At 40.1% G+C, this 25,722-nt stretch overlaps 1 protein-coding gene across 6 annotated transcripts in view; it reads right to left on the bottom strand.

The window, feature by feature from the left end:
- Positions 1 to 5,843: 5,843 nt before the first annotated feature.
- Positions 5,844 to 25,722, bottom strand: part of LOC111159374 (nucleoporin 98) — a 124,643-nt gene continuing 104,764 nt past the window's right edge. For all 6 annotated transcript variants that reach the window (XM_022521785.1, XM_022521782.1, XM_022521786.1 and 3 more), the window contains 6 exons: positions 25,454 to 25,596; positions 19,904 to 20,125; positions 15,890 to 16,131; positions 12,302 to 12,456; positions 7,316 to 7,427; positions 5,844 to 7,188 (listed from right to left, as the gene is read on the bottom strand). In XM_022521785.1, the coding sequence (XP_022377493.1) occupies positions 6,971 to 7,188; positions 7,316 to 7,427; positions 12,302 to 12,456; positions 15,890 to 16,131; positions 19,904 to 20,125; positions 25,454 to 25,596 (1,092 nt within the window). In that variant the 3' untranslated portion in view covers positions 5,844 to 6,970. The remainder of the gene's footprint in view (positions 7,189 to 7,315; positions 7,428 to 12,301; positions 12,457 to 15,889; positions 16,132 to 19,903; positions 20,126 to 25,453; positions 25,597 to 25,722) is intronic.

Below are 25,722 nucleotides of genomic sequence, written 5' to 3'. Positions count from 1 at the left end.
TGTACCATTTTCAGCAGCAATTATTCAGTCTTATAGGGGGTGCAAGAAATTACACTTAAAAATAATGTTTTGCAGGGCACCTGGGTGGCTCAGTTCGTTAAGCATCTGCCTTCGTCTCAGGTCATGATCTTAGGGTGCTGGGATAGAGCCCCACATCAGGGAGTAGGGAGCCTGCTTCTCCTTCTCTCTCCACTTGCTGCACCCCCTGCTGTGCTTTCTCTCTCTGCCAAATAAATAAATAAAATCTTTAAAAAAATAATAATATTTTGCAGGGGCACGTAGCTGGCTCAGTTGCTACAGCATGCAACTCTTGATCTCTGAGTCATGAGCCTCACATTTGGGGTAGAGTTTCCTTTATTCCTAGGTGCCCCTAGAGTTTCCTTAAAAAAAAAAAAAATGTTTGGGGCTCTTGGGTGGCTCAGTGGGTTAAAGCCTCTGCCTTCGGCTCAGGTCATGGTCCGGGAGTCCTGGGATGGAGCCCTGCATTGTGCTCTCTGCTCAGCAGGGAGCCTGCTTCCCTCTCTCTCTGCCTGTCTCTCTGCCTAATTGTGATCTCTATCAAATAAATAAAATCTTTAAAAAAATAATTAAAAAATGTTTTGCAGACTACCTCTAGGGCAAAATAAAAGCTAGCTTCAAGAGTGCTTCAAAACAGCAAGGAAGTAGTGCACATAAAGAACAGACTGAAGAGTTAAACATGCTTATCTGTTTAGCTTCAATTTGCAAAACAACACATTTGGAATTCATCTACATATGACACACAATTCAAATTCTTGGAACACCTGGGTGGCTCCGTTGGTTAAGCACCTGCCTTCTGCTCAGATCATGGGATTGAGTCCCATGTTGGTGTTGGCGTTGGGCTCCGTGTTCATCAAGGAGTCTGCTTCTACCTCTTCCTCTGCCCCTCCTCCTTAGTGGTGCATGCTCTCTCTCTCAAATAAATAAAATCTTTAAAAAAGAGAGAAAAAAACAAATTCTGATTCCAGTAGGCTGGGGTTGGGGGTGGGGATGTCTCTCAGGACCAGCCAAGAGTGTTCTTGGCTTCACACAGGATAAAGATAAAATGTGAGCCAGCAGGTGGTGAAACAGTTTATTAAAGATACATACATAGAGATACGAGTATCTGGGAGACTTAGAGGAAAATAACATGAATTTCATCTTTGTTCAGGACCTGGGGGTTTTAGTGAGGATGGTGGTCTAGCGTCCATGTCCTCTCAAGCATTCAGGAACTGGTTAGAACAAAGACGAGGGCCCAGGTGTTATTCTTTGGAGCCAGGGGGTCTTGGTGTTGAGATGTCTGGCTCCCCTGGTGTCAAATGCACATATGATAGCTTCCTCTGGTCATTCTCATCTGGTCCTTCTTAGATGTTATTTATGCTAAAGAATCATTAACTCTTCTCCCTTACAAGGAGGACATAGGCTATTTGCATTACAAGGCCCGAGTGAAGTGCACTGGGGGTGCAGGTCCTAGTGAGAAGAGAAGCCAAGAAAGTAGCAAAGGGAAAAAACCCAGCCTTTTCTCTCCTGGGGTCCCTTCAGTTTCCCTGTCTCATTTCCATAGTGTAGTCTCTGACTAAAGACTGATGTGTAAATTGGAGTTTACATGAAAAAAAAAAAAAGCTAAAATATTTCTTATAACATACTTACTGTATTTTGGGGTGAAAATGTTATATTGAAAAAAAAAATCCAGGGGCGCCTGGGTGGCTCAGTGGGTTAAAGCCTCTGCCTTCCGCTCAGGTCATGATCCCAGGGTCCTGGGATCAAGCTCCGCATCAGGCTCTCTGCTCAGCAGGGAGCCTGCTTCCCCCTCTCTCTCTGCTTGCCTCTCTGCCTACTTGTGATCCCTCTCTGTCAAATAAATAAATGAAAAATCTTAAAAAAAAAAAAAGGTGGGAGAACCAAATGTGTGTCTTCTGAAAATGATAAAACACACCACCATCTACTAACTGGGGAGGAGGAGGGGGGGGAGTGCAGGGTGGAGGGGCGGGGGGGACTGGAAGAAGGAAATTGAATCTAATCAAACCTCTAGATCTAACCAGCAGTATCTAAGAAGTAAAGGGGAGTATATAGGAAGGAGCAGTATATAGGAAATAGAGGCACAACCAGCCAAACCTAGAAAGTCCTAGTTCTTGATCCTAGAGGACAAATGACCCAGTTACTTTAACAAATAAAGGACATTTTTTAAAAAAGAGAGAAAAGAAAGGGAACACTGGTAATAAAGATACTTGAAACTAATCAACCAAATGCAAAGTGTGGACCCTGTTAAGATCCTAATTCAAACAATTCAACCATGGGGTGCCCGGGTAGCTCAGTTGATTGTCTGACTCTTGATTTCAGCTCAGGTTACGATCTCAGAGTTGTTGGCTCGAGCCTGGCATTGGGCTCCACGCTCAGCAGGGAGTCTGCTTGAGATTCTCTCTCTCCCTCTGCCCTTCCCCACCATGCTCACACATGTTCTCTCTCTCTCAAAAATAAACAAATCTCAATTCAACCATAAAAATTTAGTTTGAGACAACTGGGGAAATTTAGAAATGCAGAGGGTATTAGTTGTTACTAGGAATTATTGCTGGTTTTGATGGTAGGACAAGGGTGCTGTGATTGTGTTTATAAAAACTTACCTGTTAGAGGGGTGCCTGGGTGGCTCAGTCGGTTAAGCATCTGACTCTTGCTTTCAACTCATGTCCTGATCTCAGGGTCGTCAGATTGAGCCCTGCATCAGGCTCTGTGCTGGGTGTAGAGCCTGTTTAAGATTCTCCTGCTCTTTTTGCCCTTCCACCCCACTCACACACGCCTTCTTTAAGAAAAAATTAAAAAATACTTGTTAGAAATGCTTAGGTATTGATGAAATGATGCCCTGCCTTAGAAATACCATTGTGGGGTGGGTAGAATAACAATGGAGGTAAAGATAAAGTAATATTGGAGAACTGTCAAAATGTTGAATGTGGATTCATTACATCATTTAACTTTTGCCTGGGTGGAAATCTCTACAGTAAAAGGTTAAAAAAAAAAAAACAAACCTTAGGAAAACATAAGAAATGAACATTTATGGGGCACCTGAGTGGCTCAGTCGTTAAACATCTGCCTTCGGCTCCGGTCATGATCCCAGCGTCCTGGGATCAAGCCCCGCATCAGGCTCCCTGCTTGGGGGGAAGCCTGCTTCTCTCTCCTCTCCCACTCCCTCTGCTTGTGTTCCCTCTCTCACAGAGTCTGTCAAATAAATAAATATAATCTAAAAAAAAAATTTAAACTAGAAATCAAACATTTTAATGCAGAACTCTGGTAAAACTGGTAAGTTGAAGAGCTGGTTCTTTGAAAAACAACAAAAAATCTGGAGTAATTTTCTGTTAATAAAAAGTAGCAACTGGGTCAAAGAGTAAAACATCTGAAAAGAGCAGCTACCCTGGAGGCCTCCGCTTGGGTAATCTAACATTTAATCTCTAAACTTTTCCTGATTTTGATTTTGGCATTACTCCAGCACTCTGCCAAGGAAATACACTTACTTTGGATGTTGTATGAAGTTGTATGTAGTTGTAGTCTGTTGAGTTTTGAGAAAATGGATTTTATATATTTTTTATTAACATATAATGTATTATTTGCCCCAGGGGTACAGGTCTGTGAATCGCCAGGTTTACTCACTTGACAGCACTCACCATAGCACATACCCTCCCCAATGTCCATAACTCAACCACCACCTCCTACCCCCTTCCCCCAGCAACCCTGTTTGTGAGATTAAGAGTCTCTTATGGGGGGCTCCTGGGTGGCTCAGTGGGTTAAAGCCTCTGCCTTTGGCTCGGGTCATGGTCCCAGGGTCCTGGGATTGAGCCCCGCATCGGGCTCCCTGCTCCGTGGAGAGCCTGCTTTCTCCTCTCTCTCTGCCTGCCTCTCTGCCTACTTGTGATCTCTGTCAAATAAATTAAAAAAAAAAAAAAAAAGTCTCTTATGGTTTGTCTCCTTCCCAATCCCATCTTATTTAATTTTTTCCTTCCCTACCCCCCAAATCCCCCACATTGCTTCTCAAATTCTTCATATCAGGGAGATCATATGATAATTGTCTTTCTCTGATTGACTTATTTACCTCAGCATAATACCCTCTAGTTCCATCCACGTCATTGCAAAAGGCAAGATTTCATTTCTTTTGATGGCTGCATAGTATTCCTGTGTGTGTGTGTGTGTGTGTGTGTGTGTGTGTGTGTGTGTGTGTGTACCATGTCTTCTTTATCCATTCATCTGTTGATGGACACCTAGGTTGTTTCCATAGTTTAGCTATTGTGGACATTGCTGCTATAAACATTTGGGCACATATGCCCCTTTGGATGACTATGTGATTGCTGGTCGTAGGGTAGCTCTATTTTCAACTTTTTGAGGGAACTCCATGCTGTCTTCCAGAGTGGTTGCACCAGCTTGCATTCTGTTGTGATTTCTCCGCATCCTGACTTGTTAATTTTAGCCATTCTGACTGGTGTGAGGCGGTATCTCATTGCCATTTTGATTTGTATTTCCCTGATGCCGAGTGATGTGGAGCACTTTTTAATGTGTGGGCTGGCCATCTGGATGTCGTCTTTGCAGAAATGTCTGTTCATGTCCTCTGCCCATTTCTTGATTGGATTATTTGTTCTTTGGGTGTTGAGTTTGTTAAGTTCTTTATAGATTTTGGATACTAGCCCTTTATCTGATATGTTGTTTGCAAATATCTTCTCCCATTCTGTCAGCTGTCCTGTTTTTATATTTCTGAGAAACTTAAATTTTTATTTCAATGGAATTTTGAAATATAAAAGAGCTTCTTTATCATTAACTTTGAACTGTAACTGACTTTGATGTAACACAGCTATGATAAACATTTGACTTAGAGCCATATATGTATATGTATATATATACATATATATGTGAAATACTTATAAAAGGAAATACTGCCCATATGCACAATTCTTAGCACTTCTAAAGTGCTTTCTATAGCACACTCTCTTTCTATAAAAGACCTCTCATAAGGTAACCACAACTGGACTTCCTTACCCGAAGCCCAGCAATACTCTGTGACTCAGGTTCACAGTAATGGAGAGAGATTCCCAGGAGTTACCCTTGTCCTTGGGAGTCTAAATTATAGCCCCAGATCCAACCTGCTTTATCTCCAAATTCCTCCATGTCCCAATGTCTATGGCCTAATACTAACTGGAATTTGCTCACACCTTCAGTTTAACAGAAAAAAAAAAAAGCTCCCTCTGGAAAACAACTGTGTTTAGCAGCAAATATTTAAGATCATCATCCCCTTTACACAATGGAAAATGAAATTAAGAGTGAAGTATGACTCAAGTTTAAAAAAAAAAAACAAAAAAACTGCCAGGATGGAAGAGCCAAGCTTTGAATCCTAAGTACATTCCTAAGGGCAATGAGACTTTTCCCATATCCCCCACTGGGAAGCCAAACATAAATATATACTTATAAATGTATTTATATAAATATACGCAGTCAGGGGCACCTGGGTGGCTTGGTTGATAAAGCGTCTGCCTTCAGCTCAGGTCATGATCCCAGGGTTCTGGAACCGAGCCCTGCATTGGGTTCCCTGCTCAGTGGGGAGTCTGCTTCTCCCTCTCCCTCTGCTGCTCACCCTCTTCGACCTCTCTCTCTCTCAAATAAGTGGATAAAATCTTAAAAAAAATATAAGCAGTCAGGATTAACTAATAATCTCAACCCCCTCACCCTAAATTTGCCCTAACTTTGTTCTTTCTTTAACCCATGGCCCATCTCCCTTCAGACTGCAAATCAACCAAGGCCACTGTAAAGATCCTTGGAATAAGAAGGCTCAAAATAACACAAAGGGAAAGCCAATAGCAGGAATGCTATAAACATTTTATTTTTTTTAAGAAAGTAGCTTCAGAAAAGGAGGAAAATAATCTAGATCATTTATTTATATATATATATACTTTTTAATAAAAACCTTTACATAATCTTCATGCATAAAGACCCAGAGGTGGCCATGTTATTTATGACAGCTCTTAATTCCAGCTGTCACAGGCCTTTACCTGGGACTCCCCATAGCTGACAGCAGTGTAGCAAAGGCCCTCCTCTTGCCTGTAAAGCCCGGCTCCCTGCCTGCCTCAGTAACGGTTTTATGTTCTGGAACTATAGACGATGGGTAGGAAATGCTTTGGGCTAGAATAGGAAGGACAGGGTGGACTACCCAACCTGCCATGTTTTATTCAAACTCTTCAGGCAAATCTAGACAGGAAGCCTAGCAAGATGACTGAAAACCAGGGACCAAATTGAGTTTTGGAGCTTCCCAGAGACATGGAGTCTGTGACCAAGAGTTCCTGCACATGGTAGTAGGATAAGTCTGATGTTCATGGAACATTCAAGGCAGGAACAAACAAGCCTTAAAGATCCATCCCTTCATGGCAGGCACTCACTTCTACCCTAAATGAGTCAGAAAGACTCTGTTCTGTTTCCTAACTCAGTCCAACCCTCTTTTGACTCTAAAACAGTGTTAACTCATCAGCCCACTTAAGAGACAAATTTTCCTTCCTTCTGTGGATAGTTTATCTGTTAAGGAAGGACAATCTTTGATCAACATTTGTCCTATTACAAAAGGGCTAAGGTAGGAGTAGGGTAGCAGGTTGGCATGGTGGGTCACAAGATCCAGAACAGCTGAGAGTGGAAAGGATTCCCTGGTTCTCTGGGGGATATTCTGCGAAAGGTATTTTATTGACCATTTTTTTAAAAGAGGGGGGGCAGAATGCTCTTAAAGATGGTAAAAAAGAGACTTGGTTCCTTTTTTGGGTTCTAAAAGCCCTTATGCTTTGTTCAGTTATTAACAAAAGCCCTGAACAAATGGTGGATGCTGCTTGGGGCAGCAGGAAAAGAGGATGGATTCCATAGCCAACCAAGATTGGCTAATAGTGCCAATCAATTCAATGCAGGGATCTCTGTGTGGTGAGTGTGAATAAGCATGTTGAGTGTGGTGGGAGGAACCTGGGGTTCACTGGCTCCCAACAGTCAATTCTCGCAGGTAGGACTGTGTGAGGCCGCGCAGTTCCTCCAAGGCATAGTCCTCAGGCATGGGGAGCTGGCCAACGTGGGGAGCCAAGAGGCCCAAAGGGACTCGCTGAGGGTCTGGTGTCGAGTCGGAGGTTGTTTCAGGTGCACGCTGAAGGCTCCATACCACCCGCAGCAGGTTGGCTGCACGTTTGGCCATGTCTGGAGAGAAAAAATGAAGTGGGCATCAAGGACGAGGGCTGGTAAGGGTGTGCATCGGGGCAGAGGTATAGCAATCATGAAGACAGGAAGCAAGCAGGCAGGAAGCAGGCAGAGCGTGGAGGCTTACCTGACTGGGCCAGGAGATCCTTGGCATTGTAACACTGCATCTGCTGTATGCGATTGCACAGAGAGATCACTTTGGTGTGTAACTGCTCAAGTTCATAAACTGAGCAATCCACCTACAAAGAAGAAGAGAAACCAGTTAGATCAAGAAGAGCTCCCATCACCCCGATTCCATCCACAGACTGACTATGCAAAACTCTGAAACAACAGGAAAAAACCCAGGAGGCTGGGTGGCAGTGTCATGTCACCACTATCCAGCCTGATCACTGAGGACAAAACACAACCTCAGCAATAATTCACAAGAGGAAGTAACAGGGTATACAAAGCCTTGAACTGGTTAAGTCTTGAAATCAGCATTAATAAACCACCGTAACTAGCAAGCCTTAATATGGTCTCAAAAATCGAGATAAATCTGGACTCGGTGAGATTATATTAGTTAAGAGTAGAGAGCAACTAAGAAGTAGAGCCCAAACTAGCCTGGAATTTAGGTATCCTAACTCCACATTCACAACCCTTCTTAAAATAATGCAGGCCCTATTCTCACTGTATGTCCTCTCTTTTGTGTTGCTATCTACTCCCATGGCCCCAATTATTATTATTATTTTAAATTAATTTATTTGAGAGAGGAAGAAAGAGAGTGCATGTGCAAACAGGGGAAGGGATAGGAAGAGTGAAAGGCAGAGAACCCCAAGCAGACTCCGTGCTGAGTGTGGACCCCAACTTGAGACTTGATCCCATGACCCTGAGATCACAACCTGAGCTGAAACCAAGAGTTGGATGCTTAACCTACTGAGCCACTCAGGCGCCCCACCTATGGCTCCAATTATGATCAATATGCTGATGATTCCTAAATCTTTAGCCTAATAATCTTCCATTCTCCTTTCCAGGGCCATTGCCCTAGCTCAGGATACCATTACTTCTTACTCGAAAAAATCTTAAGAGCTTGATCATGATCTTCAGTGTCATCCCTATTACATCCTTTTCCCTACCATATGGTAGCCACAGTGATGTTTCTAAAAATCAAGTCTGTATTTTTAAAATTTTCTGAAAGTTTATTTATTTATTAAAGTAATCTCTACCTCCAACATGGGCTTGAACTCCCAATCCCAAGATCAACAGTCACATGCTCTTCTGAGTCAGCCAGAAACCTGAATTTTTATTCTTTACTTACATTCTGAATACTTTCCAGCAGCATCTTATCCCTGCTTGTCTTACATATGACTCTTGGTTGGCTCCTGCTCTCTGAAACTCTTCAGTTAAACCACCTTACTTGCTAAGTATCCTATCACCTCCTCCTTCTCTAAATGCTCACCCAACCCTTACACAAAGCATCTTTCTCATTGAATCTACTTTAGGGAGGGCTTTGCAGAATCTACCAGCTAATGCCTCTACAAGTACTTTTTAAAAAGATTGATTGATTGATTGATTTGACCGGGGTGGGGCAGGGAGTGGTGATGTACACAAGCAGGGGTAGCAGGAGAGGGACAATCAATCAGGCTTCCCACTGAGCAGGGAGCCTGATATGGGGCTCAACTCAGGACCTTGGGATCATGACCTGAGCCAAAGGCAGATGCTCAACTGACTGAGCCACCCAGGTGCCCCAGCCTCTTGCAAGTATTTTTTTTTTTTGTCCACAAGAAATCAGCCTTTAACTGGACCTTTAAGGGTAGTAAATACAATGAGGTCTTTGCTCTCAGGAAACTCATGAAAAATAAAGAGATGATCAGGTAGAGATAAACCTTGAAGAATCACAAGCTGTGCAGATCATTTAAGCAAGGTGATATGGCAGAAAAACTGGATGGCTACTTCAGATTGGGGGATCGGGAAAGGCTTTTCTGAAGAAAGTCATATCTTTGTGGAGACCTGAACAAGGATAGAGGGACAAGCTTTCTAGGCAAAGAGAACAGCTAAAACTGCAAGATGGGAATGCAAAGAAAGTTTAGGTGGCTAAAATGCAGAGTTCAAAGAGGAGAAGAGAAAAAGATAAAACTGGAGAGGTTTTATACACCACAGGATCATAACTGGAGGTCCTCAGAATTCACAGTCTATGAACTTGGACTGGGAAAAATAACATTTATTTTTACCGACTTTTTACTATACATTAATGCAGATTTCAAGAAATAACAGAGACTTTGTGATCAACAGACATCACAGCTATTTTCATATTACATTACAATTGTTAGTGATTTTTAAATATAGTACTTCACCAAAGTTAGAGTAGTTAGGAGATCCACTGCTGGGCTTGTTAAATTTAAGATGTTAAACCACTTACTCCTGTAAGTTCTTAATAGTTTGACAATGTATTTTAACATAGCTGGTTTCTTTTGTAATCCCATGAATTTAAATTTTATGCATTAAAGCACATTAGACAACCATCCAGGGCTTCACCAGACTCTCAAGGAGGTCCACAGCAAAAAAGGTAAGAATTATTGATGCAGATTTATTAACTGAGTTGCTAAGGAGCACTTTATCCTAAGTGAAATGAGAGGCCACTGGAAGGATATAGATTAGAGTGAGACAATATGACTTATGTATCAGAAAGATCACTCTGGCTGTTGCATGGAAATAAACTGTAAAGGAACAAGTGCAGAAGCAGGGAGACCAATTAGGTGTCTACTACAGCAGTCCAGGTGAGAGATTCTGTGGCTTTACTACACCCACACAACTCCCCTCTCCACTCTACCCTCCAATACTACCTTATTAAAAGTTCCCTGGAGGGGTGCCTGGGTGGCTTAGTTGGTTGGGTGGCTGACTCCTGATTCCCGTTCAGGTCATGATCTCAGGGTTGTGGGACCGAGCCCCATGTCAGCAAGGAGTCTGCTAGAGATTCTCTCTCCTCTGCACCTCCCCCACTCATTCACTCAATAAATAAATAAATAAATAATCTTTTAAAAAAAAATTTTTAAAGATTTTATTTATTTACTTGACAGATAGAGATCACAATTAGGCAGAGAGGCAGGCAGAAAGAGAGACAGGAGGAGGCAGGCTCCCCGCTGAGCAGAGAACCCAATGCGGGGCTTGATCCCAGGACCCTGGGAACGTGACCTGGGCTGAAGGCAGAGGCTTTAACCCACTGAGCCATCCAGGCACCCCAATAAATAATCAATCTTTAAAAAAAAGAAAAGAAAAAAAAAAAAAAAACCCTGGAAGCACCACGATTTCTGATCTCTAGACTTATGCTCTTCTCTCTGCTGAAGCATTCTGTTCCCACCCACCCTTTTTCATCCTTAGGAGCTTAGTTGCCACTTCTAGAAAGCCTTATTGACTGCCTCAGACTGGGTTAGGTACTCCATTTATGTGCTGCCACAACACTCTTTGTTTAACCCCTACACTTACCATTGTATAGTAATTGCTGGTTTACCCATATATAAATCTTCCTCACCAAAATTATTACTTTGGTAAGGGCAAAACATATACCACTAATTAATATCCCCCAAATCCACCAGTGCTTGGGACACAGTAAGTTCTCAAAAACTAGGTTGTATAAATGTATTAATGTTCAACTAGAAAAGACTTTTCTTCAGTGATAATAGAGGTGATACTCTCAATTTATCCTAAAAGTGTAGCAAATAATAAATTATGCATATTACATGCCAGGCACTCTGTTAGTAGGGATTTTGATAAGGATAACAGATAACAATTACTAATCCCTAAATACATGTAAAGTAGTCTGTTAAAACACTTTAAGTATACTTTAATCATTTTGACAACTCTGTCAGATATCTATGGTAATCTGTGTTCCTCCCCTCCTTTTCAGAGGAGACAAAGAGAGGTTAATTTATTTGCTTATAAATTAAGCAAATAAAGGTTATAAGGTTATAAAATAACCTTATTTTATACCAAATAAAGGTTATACCAAATAAAGGTTATTTGTTTAAGGTCATATCATAGTTAGTGAGTGAGGGAACCATGAACTGAACCGAACCATTTGGCTTCAGAACTTGATTCTTACCCTTTATACTCTATTGCCTTTAATCTTAAAATAAAGTAGATCTCCCCAAAAGGAGCTCATGATAACTTGGAGACAGATGTGGATAAGTAACTATAATAGAGTTGGTAAACAAGTGTACCAAGTGCTTTGGCAGTCAAAAAGGAAAGTGCAATTAACATTTCTTATGGGAAAAGGAGAACAAAATAGAGCTTATAGCAATTTGATCTTAAAGGATGAGTGTGTATGTTAGGAGTGAAATACAACAAGCTTTGTTGGAAACACCATGAGTAATTTAGTGTGATGAGAGCAGAGCAGGCTGGCAACTGGAATGTGGGGTAACACTAGCAGAAGGCATGAGTGACAGGTAAAAGCCTCTATGCGGGCTTGAAATCTATGGTTAAGAGTCTGGTCTTTGGGGGTTGGGCCTCTGCCTTCGGCTCGGGTCATGATCCCAGGGTCCTGGGATCGAGCCCCGCATCAGGCTCTCTGCTCGGTGGGGAGCCTGCTTCTCCCTCTCTCTCTGCCTACTTGTGATTTCTCTGTTCTCTGTCAAATAAGTAAATAAAAGAACTTTAAAAAAAAAAGAGAAAGTCTTGTCTTTGTGCTATAAGCAACAGAGGCCAATCTTATGACTACCAAAACAGACGGCAATACATTTTGATAAAGACTTAAAAAAACTCTAATACTTGCAATATTAAAAACATAACAAATGACACGTGAGACAATTATTACCCTCACCAAATCTCTGACCTTACTATCTCTCTCATCCCTGAGCTTTTCACTCAAAGGAGGGCTGCACAAGGGGAGCAGACTATAAGTGGACAAACCTCAGGAATGTCTACTGTACATACTATTTGGTAATAAGCACAAAACAAAGAAGTTTTTTTACATTTTAATACAGTGTCATAGTGGCTACAGCAAATCAGCCCCATCAAAATATCCCTCCTGCACTGACAGTTCCATCTCTGCTAATGAGGTTGCTCAGACATTCTGAGGTCTCTGTGGCTTTAAGGGCCAGGGAAAAGGAAAACCAAGCAATAGTTTAAGGAATTCAGGTACCTGCTGTATCTGGTGAAGCATCTCAATGATCCGAATATAGTCCAAATAAACAAGCCCAGATGTTTCCCAGTCCTGGATTAGGCTGCTGCGCTCTGGAGGTGCCAGGTCTTCCAAGAACCCCTTCAGGTAGTCATAGTTCTCATTAATGATGGCATCTGAAGAAACAAAGTATTAAGCACTCTGTCTACACAAATATATGGTTCTCAAAGTACATGGAGGACATGGCAGAAATCCAAAAGAGGAAGGAAGGGGAAATACATATACATACACATATGTATGTATAATGAATATTTCATCTTCATGACTTATTTCGTAACTGTAAGTTTATACCTTTTGACTCCCTTCACTCATTTTCCCAACCTCCACCCCACACCTCTGGCAACCACCAATCTGTTCTCTGTATCTCTGAGCCATTTTTATTTTTTTAAAGATTCCACATACAAGTGAGGTCATACATTTTTGTCTTTCTCTTGACTTATTCCACTTAGCATAATGCCGTCATCCATATTGTTGCAAATGGTAAGATTTCATTCTTCTCTATCGCTGAATATTTCGTTGTACATGTATACTATGCACACACACACACACACACACACACACACACACACACACCACATTGCCTTTATCCATTCACCACTGATTTTGTTTCCCTATCTTTGCTACTGTAAATAATGTTGCAGTGAACATGGGGGTGCATATTTCTTTTCGAGTTGTGTTGTTTTCTTTGGATAATTACCCAGAAATGGAATAGATTGTATTCCATTGGCTAGATCATATGGGTAATTCTAGTTTTAGTTTTTTGAAGAACCTCCATATTATTTTCCATAGTGGCCGCACCATTTATATGCCCACCAACAGTGCATAAGGGTTCCCTTTTCTCCACATCCTCACCAACCTTCTTATATCTTATCTTTATGACAATAGCAATTCTAACAGGGATGATGTGACATTTCTAGTGCCTTTGATTTGCATTTCTGATTAGTGGTGCAGAGCATCATTTCATTGTAACCGTTGGCCATCTCCTTATGTCTTCTTTAGAAAAATGTCCACTCAGATTCCCTGCCTAATTTTTTAAACAGATTTTTTTTTTGCTATTTTTATGAGTTCTTTAAATATTTTGGATGTTACATATAACATCCAAAATTTTGACAGGAATTACATTGAATCTGTAGATTGTCTTAGGTAGTAAGGACATTTTAACATTAATTCTTCTAATCCACAATGTCAGATAAATGATTTACAAACATCTTCCACCATTCCTAGGTTGCCTTTTCATTTTGTTGATGGTTTCTTTTGGAGCTGTGCAGAAATCTTGTTAATTTGATGTAGTCCCATTTGTTTATTTCTCCTTTTGTTGCCTCTGATTTTGGTGTCCCATGCAAAAAAAAAAAAATCATCACCAAGATGGATTTCAAGGAACTTATTGCCTATGACTATGTTTTCTTCTAGTTTTATGTTTTCCGGTCTTACAGTTTAAGACCGGGAAAATTTTTTTTTTAAAAGATTTTATTTATTTGACAGAGAGAGACAGCAGGAGTGGCAGGTGGAGGATGAGGGAGAAGCAGGGTCGATCTCAGGACCCCAGGATCATAACCTGAGCCAAAGACAGACGATTAACTGACTGAACCACCCAGGTATGTGGCAGTTTAAGCCTTTAGCCATTTTGAATTAATTTTTGTACACACAATTCAATAGTGGTCCAGTTTAATTCTTTTGCATGTGCTGTCCACCCTTCCCAAAACCATTTATTGAACAGACTGTATACTCTTGGTCCCTCTGTCAAAAAATTAATTGACCACATATGTGTGGGTTTATTTCTGGGCTCTCTATTCTGTTCCAATGATTTAGGTGTCTGTTTTCAGGCCTATACCATACTGTTTTACTATAGCTTTGTAACTGAGTTTGAAATCAGAGAGTTTAATGTCTCCAGCTTTGTTCTTCTTTCTCAAGATCACTTTGGCTATGGAAAGTCTTTTGTGGTTCCACACAAATTTTAGAGTTGTTTGTTCTATCTCTGAAAAATGCCGTTGGAATTCTGACAGGAATTATACTGAATGTAATTTTGTACATTTCTGTAGACTGTTTTAGGTAGTAAGGACATTTTAACATTAATTCTTCCAATCCACAAGCATAGAATATCTTCCCATTTCTTCCTATCTTAAATTTCTTTGATCAATGTCATAGTTTTCAGGATATAGGTCTTTGACCTCGTTGGTTAAATTTATTCCTAGGTATTCTTTTTGATGCAACTGAAAATGGTACTGTTTTCTTAATTCCTCTTTCTGATCATTCATATTAGTGTACAGAAATGCAACAGATTTCTATATATTGATTTTGTATCCTACAATTTACTGAATTCATTTATTCTAACAGTTTTTTGGTAGAGTCTTCATGGTTTTCTGCATATAATACCATGTCATTGGCAAATAGTGACAGTTTTCTCTCTTTCCAGTTTGGATGCTTCCAACTTCTTTTTCTTGCCTAACTGTTCTGGTTAGGATTTCCAATACTATGTTGAATAAAAGTGGTGAAAATGGGAACCCTTTCTTGCCCTCTTCCTGATCTTAGAGGAAAAGCTAAAAGCTTGTCACCTTGAGTATGTTAGCTATAGGCTTGTCATATACGGCCTTTATTATTGAGGTATGTTCCTTCTATACCAAATAGTTTTATCATAAATGGATGTTGAATTTACCAAATGCTTTTTCTGCATCTATTGATATGATTTTTATCCTTCATCTTGTTAATGTGGTGTATCACACTGATTTGTATATGTTAAACCACCCCTGTTACAAATCCCATTTGATCATGGTGTATAATCCTTTTACTGTATTGCTGAATTCAGTTTGCTAATAATTCGCTGAGAATTTTTGCATCTATGTTCACCAGGGACATTGGTCTGTACTTTCCTCTTCTTATGGTATCCTTGTCTGGATTTGCTAGGGATAATGCTGGTCTTAATAAAATGAGTCTGGAAATGTTCTACCCTCTTCTATTTTTTGAAAGAGCTTGAGGAGGACTGGTATTAATTCTTTGAATTCTTGGTAGAATTCACTAGTAAAGCCATCTGGTCCTAGACTTTTATTTGTAGGGAGTTTTTTGATTTCTAATTCAATCTGCTTTACTACTAATTGGTTTCCTCAGATTTTCTATTTCTTCATGATTCAGTCTTAGAGGCCATATATTTATAAGAATTTATCCAATTCTTCTAGGTTGTCCAATCTGTTGGTATATAAGTGTTCATAGTAGTCTCTAATGATCCTTTGTATTTCTGTGGTATCAGTTATAATGTATCTTTTTTAATCTTGGTAAACAAAATTTCCTAAATACACAAAGAGTTTAACATAATTCATGTGTGTCAAGCATATCCTCGGCAAATGGTAAAGTAACAACCTGTCGTCCCCTGCCCTTCTCGCCCCTCATCCGAGCCAAATTCCTTCTACACAGAGAACTTCTGCAAAGTGTAATCTAATTCAAGACTGCAAAGTCCCATACAGATCATCATCCCTGGCCTGACTAATTATGGGGTTCAGAGGTTGGAAGAATTTGGGGAGATTCCAGGAGACACAGGCCCTAATCTGAAGCACTCACCAGAAGCTAAGTGCTTGATGATGAATTTGTGGCAGCGGTTCCAGTGTCCAGCTTTAAATAAATAGAGGGCCTCCAGGTGCTTGTCAGATTCCATGTGTGCTCGCACTGCTTTGGCCTCATTAATCCACTCAGCAGGCACACAAAGCTTTTGCGTCAGGAAAGTCTCCTTAGCCCAAGACTCAGGGGTCTCTAATAGTTGGCAGTGCCGGGTAAGCAGCTCTCGAACCGCCTTCTCACGCATGCTGTAGGAAGAAAAACAATGCTGAATAAATCCTATCCTCACTGATGGAGAAGGGTGCCTCAGACAGGGCAGAATGACCCCTGAGGTAGTCTCTCAAACTGTAGGCCTTAATATTTAGTGGACCACTTCAACGTACACTTTAAAAAAAAAAAAAAAAGAAGAAGAAGAAGAAAGAAAAAAAGAAAAAGGCCAGATCAGCATTTATTTGTTTAATGAAATGGAAGTATCAAAGCACGTTATATTTTCACAATGAAAAAATAGTGAGAACTAATACTCGAGGGAATGTTGTCCAGTGCCAAGAAAAGGCTTTCCCTTTCTTATCTTTATTTTCTTCCTGGTAACAGGAGATCGAGGACCAGGATAGCAGAATCCTATCTTCCACAGAGTAGTTAGTTCTTCATAGTTCACTTCCAACCTCCTCTCTTCCTTTTCTCCCATATGGTCAGTACAAGTAAATGAAGCACTTTTTAAAGGGAAGGGCTCTTCCAGGTCCCTATTTGCTTTTTTTCCCCTTCAAAACTGTCAGCTTTCATAATTCATCTTCTCTCTGCCTCTAGATTTAGGTTACCCTCAATCTTTTTGGTCTCAAGGCCCCCTTGAGGACCTTTTCTTTTCTTTTTAAGAAGATTTTATTTAGGGGCACCTGGGTGGCTCAGTCGTTAAGCGTCTGCCTTTGGCTCAGGTCATGATCCCAGGGTTCTGGGATCGAGCCCCGCATAGGGCTCCCTGCTCAGCAGGAAGCCTGCTTCTCCCTCTCCCACTTCTCCCGCTTGTGTTCCCTTTCTCGCTCTGACAAATAAATAAAATCTTAAAAAAAAAAAAAAAGATTTTATTTATTTGACAAAGAGAGACACAGTGAGAGAGGGAACACATGCAGGAGAGAAGAGGGAGAAGGTTTCCCACTGAGCAGGGAGCCTGATGTGGGGCTTGATCTGAGGACCCCAGGATCATGACCTGAGCCAAAGGTGGACTCTTAAAGACTGGGCCATCCAGGAACCCATCGAATGTTTCCTTTTCTATCTGGATCAATGGACCAGCCATTTATTTGTTTATTTTTTTCTTTTAAAAGATGTTATATATTTCAGACAGAGAGAGTGAAAGACAGCTGGGAGGGGAGGAAGGAGGGAATGGACAGAGGGAGGGAGAGAGAATCTCAAGCAGCGTGGCGTGCAATACAGGGTTCAACCCCACTACCCTGAGATCATGACCTGAGCTGAAATCAAGAGTCAGATGCTCAGGAAACTTAGCCACCCAGGTGCCACAAAGAACCAGATTTATTTGTTTTTTTTTGTTGTTGTTGTTCGTTTGTTTTTTTAAAGATTTTATTTATTTATTTATTTGAGAGATCAAGAATGAGTGTGCTCCCAAGAGAACACAAGCAGGGAAATTAGCAAAGAGAGAGGGAGGAGCAGGGAGCCTGACACGGGGCTCCATCCCAGGACCTTGGGATCATGACCTGAGCTGAAGATAGATGTTTAACTGACTGAGCCACCTACGCGCCCCCTACAAAGGTCCAGATTTAAATATCAAATCAAAGCTGGTCTCCTCATTTTAGAATCTTTTCTGAACACCTTTTCAAGGGCCTTTTCAAGGCTTTCATGGACACCCCCAATCTCAACTGCTTCATTTCTAAAATTCTTTAACGGGGGTGCCTGGCTGGGTCATTAAGAGCATGCGACTCTTCATCTCAGGGTCCTGAGTTCCAGCCCCATGCTGAAGTGTAGAGTTGACATAAATAAATAAACAAAATAAATTTAAAAATTCATTAAAAAAAATCCTTTATCAGGAAATAGGATTTGCTTTCCTAGAGCCTACTCTTAAATCACCAGTTATCTTATTTTACCATGTGAAATTCCCCATGAATTTGTTTAAATAAAGGAAAGTATGAAGTAATTTTGCTTCCTCATAAAGGAGAAGAGGAGAAATTCCTTAAAGGGAAGGCTGTGCTAGATGCTTTATACTTTTACTCCCTTTGAAAAACAAAAAACAAAACAAAACAAAAACAAAAACAAAAACTTAAAAAAAGATTTTATCTATCTATCTATCTATCTATCTATTTATTTATTTATTTTAGAGAGAAAGAGAAATCTGAGAGAGGGGCCGGGGAGGGGAGGGAGAGGGAGAGAATCTCAAGCAGACTGTGCTGAGCACAGAGCCCCACATGGGCCTTGATCTTACAATCCTGTGATCATGACCTGAGCTAAAACCAAGAGTCAGATGCTTAACCCACCAAGACACCCATGAACCCCTTAAAAATTTTTTTAATTAATTAATCTCAATGCCCAGTGTGGGGCTTGAACTCACAACCCCAAAATCAAGTCACACACTCCACCAACTAAGCCAGCCAGGCACCCCTCCCTCCCCTCCTTTAATCCCATAACCACCTTTGACTAGGTAGGGATTAATATTATGATTTTAAAGATAAAAAGGGAGTATCTTTGGGGCGCCTGGGTGGCTCAGTCGTCAAGTGGCCGCCTTTGGCTCAGGTCATGATCCCAGGATCCTGGGATCGAGCCCTGCATCGGGCTCCCTGCTCAGCGGGGAGCCTGCTTCTCCCTCTCCCGCTCCCCCTGCTTGTGTTCCCTCTCTCGCTGTCAAATAAATAAAATCTTAAAAAGAAATAAATAAAAAAACCACAGATCTTTAAAAAGAGAGAGAGAGAGAGAGAGAGAGAGAGAATCTTTAACTAAAAATCAAAAGTGAGTAAGCTTTACTCCAAGTCAAAGTGAGTACACGATGGATCTAGAACTGAGGGAGGTCTGACTACAAAACTGAACTCCTTTCCACACTATGTAACATGACAGAGAGTGCAACATAATGATTAAGAGCACAGACTCTGAGGGTGTTGAGTTGGAAGACTCTGCCATTTACTATGTGACCTTGAGCAAAATACCCTACTTAAGTCTCTCTGTGCCTTAGGTTGCACATCTATTAAACAGATATTTTAAGAGTGCTTATACGTTCATTATGAGCATTAATTGAATTGATTACTTACAACTGAGTTGTAAAGCATTTACAACAGAGTATAATATATGTAGAAGTACTACATGACAAAGTACTCTATAAATGCTTTTGTTATTAGTGTAATACCATGCTACTACCATTAACAAAAAAGAAAATATCTCCAACTTTTATCTCATTCACACCATGGAGAAAAGCCTCTTTTAAGATCAAGAACAAAAACATTAGACATCTAAGCAAGAATATACTGGTAAATACAATACTATCAAACTTGAGGGGCAGATGTGGGTGGATGGCAAGGGAAGGCTAGAGAGGGAGAAAGTCAGCAGACAGAAAAAGCAGGGGCCCTCCCTGCCAACTCATTACATCATTCCACAGAGCCGCTGAGGCAGCTCAGCAAACACTGTTTCTGCATAATTCCTAAACACACCACATTCAAGTGAATCTGTGTCTAAGTTAATGGGGTAGCTTCATGTGGACATATCCTTCCTTTTCCTGTTCATTTTTTTCTGTTCCTGGCTAGGGTTTTCCCTGATCGCCAGAGTGCATGGAGATCTCTTCTCACTGCTCAGACTACTGAGAGGTCTTATGATAGACAGCGTAATTTGGCACTTAACTCAAGGCAGTCTCACTTCCAACTTGTTCACGTGAATATAGAGATAGTTGTGGGCTGAACTCTTAAAGTTTATCACAGGGCCGGACCCAAAAAACATTCTAGATGCTTACTTACTGAATTAAACCCTAGGAGGCCGATACCATTGGCACTGCCCTGTAGCACTAAATATATAGTGGGTTCAGAGCTTCTTACTCACCTTGAGTTCTCAATGTGCAGGAGGACAAAGATGGCCCACTCCCAGAGCCCCTCACTTTCCAGTTGGCCAGCATAACTCGTCTGTAGCACACCCTCACACTGTTCTGAGAGATGAGTATAGTTAAGAGCCCGCAGCACCTCCCACAAGTGCCAGCTTAGGCGATAGTCCAAAGGATCGGCTGTTATGCTTCGGGGCTCCAGCAGCTGGTTGAGATCATAATGTCTACAAAGGAAAATGTACTGAGTTATCATATCAAGGCAGCAGACCATCTGTACTGGATAGGTCAACTGTTCTGGCTATGGTTTAGAAGATAACAAAGGCAGGCACCTGAGAACAGAAGCATTATAGACCACATGGTCTCCCTCTGAGACTGTGCTCTATCAGTCTACTTCTAGGTTCAGCCAGATGACAGAGCCTTCTAAAAATGAAGGCACCTCCTCTTCTGTGGTTGTGTGATCTGACAGGTATGCTGGTCAATTTGTCTGACTTAAATATTTACCATCCTGGTACATGGAGTCTTCACAACTCTTAGTCTTCATTCCTTCATTTAACATTTATTTTTTTTAAATTTTTTTTATTTGAGAGGGAGCACATGAAAGTGCATCAGTGGGGGAGGGGGATAGGGGGAGGGGGAGATGGGGAGGGAGAAGTAGACCTCCCACTGAGCATGGCCTCAATTCCAGAATCCCGAGATTATGACCTGAGCTGAAGTTCAGATGGTTAACCGAATGAACCACCTAAGCACCCCGATAAACCACTTAAAACATATAATTTAATTATTAGGATCTTTCAGACTGTTCTATTATATGAAGTTGTTGGAGTGCTAATTATCCTGTTTATCTGAACAGCTAACTAGTCTTCATGATGGTTACTTCCTTCTACGGCTTATAATTTCTACCTCTGATTTTGTCTACATGGGCATTATACTTTATATAAAGAAATTCAGGTGCCCTGAGTTTTTAAAGAGGCCCTATACAGACTTCTCTTTCTTTTGCTGGGATCCCAAAGATTTTAATGGTCCTGGACCAGTTTATATGTAAAGTTCTTAGCGTGCAATTTCCACATCATAAGATTAATATAAAGTAAGATCTCACACCTGTAAGTTTTATGGCTTAGATTACCATCCAATAACTTTACCTTTTGACCTAAGATCCCAGATACTTTATAACTTCCTAATACTTCCCCAAGTAAAGAAAAGAAGTTTTCTTGACCAGTGTTGTCAAACTGAACTTTGTGGGATGATGGAAATGTTCTATAACCTGTTCTGACCAATGACAGCCAACAGCCAGCCACATGCAGCTACTAGACATGTGAAATGGGGGCTACTGTGAATGAGTAACTAAATTAAAAGTTTACTTAAATTAAAATAGCCATATGTGAATAGGAGCTATTATGGTGGACAATGCAGTTCTAGACTATTTGTATGGGACAGACTGTGGGTTTTTTTCAATTTTTAATTTTTTTATTAACATATAATGTATTATTAGCCCCAGAGGTACAGGTCTGTGAATTGCCAGGTTTACACTTCACAGCACTCACCATAGCAGAGTGTGGATTTTATATAAGGATTTAGTCATACCAATTCTACCTTTCATGAAAACAAGGTTTACTATCTCCTCTGGCTCCAGTTTCTCTATTACTGGCACCTTGAGATATTCCTTTCTTTTTCTTCTTTTTTTCACATTAAATAAGCTGACATACAGTAAACATGAGTGTACAGTTTTCATTAAGTTTTAATATATGTACACACCTGTAAAATTACCACCAAGGTCAAGACAACAAACAAACCTCCAAAAGCTTCCTTATGCCCCACTATAATCCCTCTTCCTGCCCCTCTTTACACCACCCTTCCCAGGCAAACAATGATCTGCTTTCTGTGATTAATCAGTTTGTATTTTCCAGAATTTTAGGTAGATTGGAATCATACAGTATAGTTTCTGGGTACTTTTTTTTTTTTAATCTCAGTCCTTTCAAAACCAGGTAAAATTATCTTGTGATTCACTATGTTATCATGTGTATCAACAGTCCATTCCCTCTTTTTACTGAGTAGTATTCCATTACATAGATATACCACAATTTGTTTATCCATTCACCTTTTGATAAAAATTTGGCTTGTTTCCAATTTTGGGCCATTACAAACAGAGGTGTTACAAACATCTGTATACACATATAAGTCTTTATTCTTTTGGGCAAACACCTAGGAGTGGCATGACTGGATCATATGCATGCTGTATGTCTAACTTGCTTTATTTTCTATTCTGTCAAACTGTTTACCAAAGTGCCAATACCATTTTATATTTTTCACCAGCAGTGTATGAGAATTCAAGTTGTTCCACATCTATGACACCACTTGGTACAAGACATTTTTCTTTTTTTTTTAAAGTATGTTCCATGCTGGGAAGTGCTTGCACTCATGACCCTCAGATAAGACCTGAGGTGAGATCAAGAGTTGGAGGCTTAGCTGACTGAGTCACCCAGGGGCCCTTGGTCTTTTTAATTTCTAGCCCTTCTAATAGGTGGACAGTGGTATCTCATGATAGTTTCAATTTGCGTTTCCCTGTTGTCTGTTGATGCTGGACAATTTTTCTTTTATTTTTTAAATTTTTTTTTTTTTTTAAAGATTTTATTTGTTTGGGGGAGAGAGAGAGAATGAGAGAGAGAGAGCACGAGAGGGGAGAGGTCAGCGGGAGAAGCAGACTCCCTGCCGAGTAGGGAGCCTGACGTGGGACTTGATCCCAGGACTCCAGGATCACGACACGAGCCGAAGGCAGTCGCTTAACCATCTGAGCCACCCAGGTGCCTGATGCTGGACACTTTTTCATGTGCTTGACATCTAGGTCTTCTTTGGTAAAGCAAATGTTTAAATATTTTGCCCATTTCGAAATTTGGGTTATTATTATTGAGTTTTAAGAGTTCTTTAAATGTTCTGGGCACACCTGGGTGGCTCAGTCACTTAAGCAACCAACTCCTGATTTCAGCTTAGGTCATGATCTCAGGGTTGAGAGATCAAGCCCCACATCAAGCTCCACACTTAGCACAGAGTCCGCTTGTTCCTCTCCCACCCACCCACTTGCACGCCCTTTCTCTTAAATAAAAAAATTTTTTTCTAAAGGAGTTCTTTATATGTTCTGGATACAAGATCTTTATCAGATGTATGAATTGCAATTATCTTCCCCCAATCTGTGGCTTGTCTTTTCATTCTCCTAACAGTTTTTCAATTACTAACAATTTTTAATTTTTTTGAAGTCCAGTTCACCAATTTTTTCTTGTATAGATTATTTATTTGGTGTCAAAACATCTCTGCCTAACTCACAATTGCAAAGATCTTCTGGTTTGATTTCTTCTGTTTGTTTTCTGGGTTAAGTTTGGAATTTAGGTTTCTGATCCATTTTGAACTAGACAAATAATAGAGATAAACAATAAAACCAAAAGCTAGCTGTAGGTAGACCAATCAAGAAAAAAAAAAAAAAAAGGACACATATTACCAATATCAAGAAGGAGAGAGACATAGTTACAGATCATACAGACATTTAAAAAGGATAATAAGAAAAAAAAGGATAATAAGGAAAATGTTATGAATAACTTTATGCCAATAAATTTGGGGTAACTTAGGGAAACAAATTCCTTAGAAGAAGCAAATGATTGAAAGTGATTCAAGAATAGGGGCACCTGGGTGGCTCAGTGGGTTAAAGCCTCTGCCTTCGGTTCAGGTCATGATCCTAGGATCCTGGGATAGAGCCCCGCATTGGGCTCTCTGCTTGGCAGGGAGCCTGCTTCCTCCTCTCTCTCTCTGCCTGCCTCTCTGCCTACTTGTGATCTCTAATAAATTAAAAAAATCTTTAAAAAAAAGGATTAAAAAGTGGCGCCTGGGTGGCTCAGTGGGTTAATGCCTCTGCCTTCGGCTCAGGTCATGATCCCAGGGTTCTGGGATTGAGCCCCACATCAGGCTCTCTGCTCGGCAGGGAGCCTGCTTCCTCCTCTCTCTCTGCCTGCCTCTCTGCCTACTTGTGATCTTTGTCTGTCAAATAAATAAATAAAATCTTAAAAAAAAAAAAGGATTAAAAAAAAGAAAGAGATTCAAGAATAAATAGAAAAATCTCAACAGACTAGTTAAGAAATTGATTTTATAGTTTAAAAACATCAACTGAACTTAAAATGTAAAACCACTCATTTCCTTAGTAAAGAAAATTTAAAAAACAAGCCCTTACATTAGGATAACTGCAAAAACACATTTAAATAAAGGACTAATATCCAGAATATATAAAGAAATATTGTAACACAACAAAACAACTCTATTAAAAAATGGGCAAAAAAATGTGAACACTTTTGCAAAGGAGATATGGAGACAATGGTAAATAAGCACATGAAAAAATGCTCAACATCATTAGTCATTAGGGAAATGCAAATTAAAGCACTACTTTAGTTATTTATATTTTACCACAATATAAAACTATTATTATCTAGGGGTACCTGGATGGTTCACTCGATTGAGACTGAGGCCCATGTCCAGCTCCCTACTCAGCAGGGAATATGCTTGTCCCTTTTCCTCTGCCCCTCCACCCCACTTGTTCATGCTCTCTAATAAAGAAAATCTTAAAAACAAATAAAAACTGTATCATCCTCTACCACAGTTACATACTTAATACTTTAAAATATTTAAGGGAACTGAAATGAGATAGGAGTCATTAGTTATGACTGGAAAAAATTCCTTATTGTTTCTGATATGTCCAATAGTTCCAATAAGATAGTTTAAATTTACTGATTATAATAATAGCATGTGTTCATACACTGCTGTAGGATAAATAAACCACTGTTTATTTAGGATATTTAGGATAAATAAACCACAACACCACCATACACACACAATGAGATGCTATTATATGCCCACTAAAATGGCAAAATTTAAAAAGCTGACAATACAAAATTTTGAAGAGAATATGGAACACCTAGATATCTAGGTGGGAATGCAAAATGATATAAGCACTTTTGGATATATTTATAGCCAAAATATTCATGGCATTTTATTCATCACAGCCAAAATCAAGAAAAACTATCCATCAATAAATGAATAAATTATTCAATTAAAAAAACCTTCTAATACACATATTAACATGGGTAAGTCTCAAAACCATTATGTGAATGAAAGCAGCCAGACACAAAATTTAACAGAATGATCCCAATTATGTAAAATTCTAGAAGAGCGAAATTAATCTATAGTAACAAAAAGTCAGTTAGTTACTTGTCTGGGGGTGGGGACTGATTGCAAAGGGGCATGAGGGAACTTTTGGGGGGTAATGTAATGCTATGTTAATTATGAGTTACATTGTATTAAAATGCACACTTCAGTATTTGTAAATTTTATCTTCTTAAAGTTAAACACTTTTTAGATCTCTACCCCTAGTTCCAAAGTTCTCTGCATTCAACCATTATAAATTATAATTTGTTAATTTATACAAATTTATGGCAAGTTGGTTTCACATTTAAGGGAAAAAACTCAGGAAAGGACTCCCTAGGGCTAATTAAGCCCTACCATGCATGGCTCTGACTTACCTGTCACTGTAGAGTTTTAGAAGGTGAAAGCAGACATCTTGAAGTGGTCTCTGTGAGTTTTCTTCCTCCTTTACCACACAGCCCGAGCCCTCCAGGTATGCAGGAAGGGGGGAACAGGCATACCTGTCAGCCTCAGAGGAATTCTGAAAGGAAGAATTTGATAAAACAGTCACCAGCTACAAGTGTGTTTCAACAGATGTGATCATGTATCATTAACTTAGACATATGTATTAAGAATGATGACATCCTAATGGAATGTGTCAAGGATC

The sequence above is a fragment of the Enhydra lutris genome, unplaced genomic scaffold, assembly GCF_002288905.1.
Source record: "Enhydra lutris kenyoni isolate GAN:26980312 unplaced genomic scaffold, ASM228890v2 scaffoldscaffold68, whole genome shotgun sequence".
NCBI lineage: Eukaryota > Metazoa > Chordata > Mammalia > Carnivora > Mustelidae > Enhydra > Enhydra lutris.
Note: the sequence above shows the minus strand (reverse complement) of the source record. Positions and strands in the feature narration are given on the sequence as shown.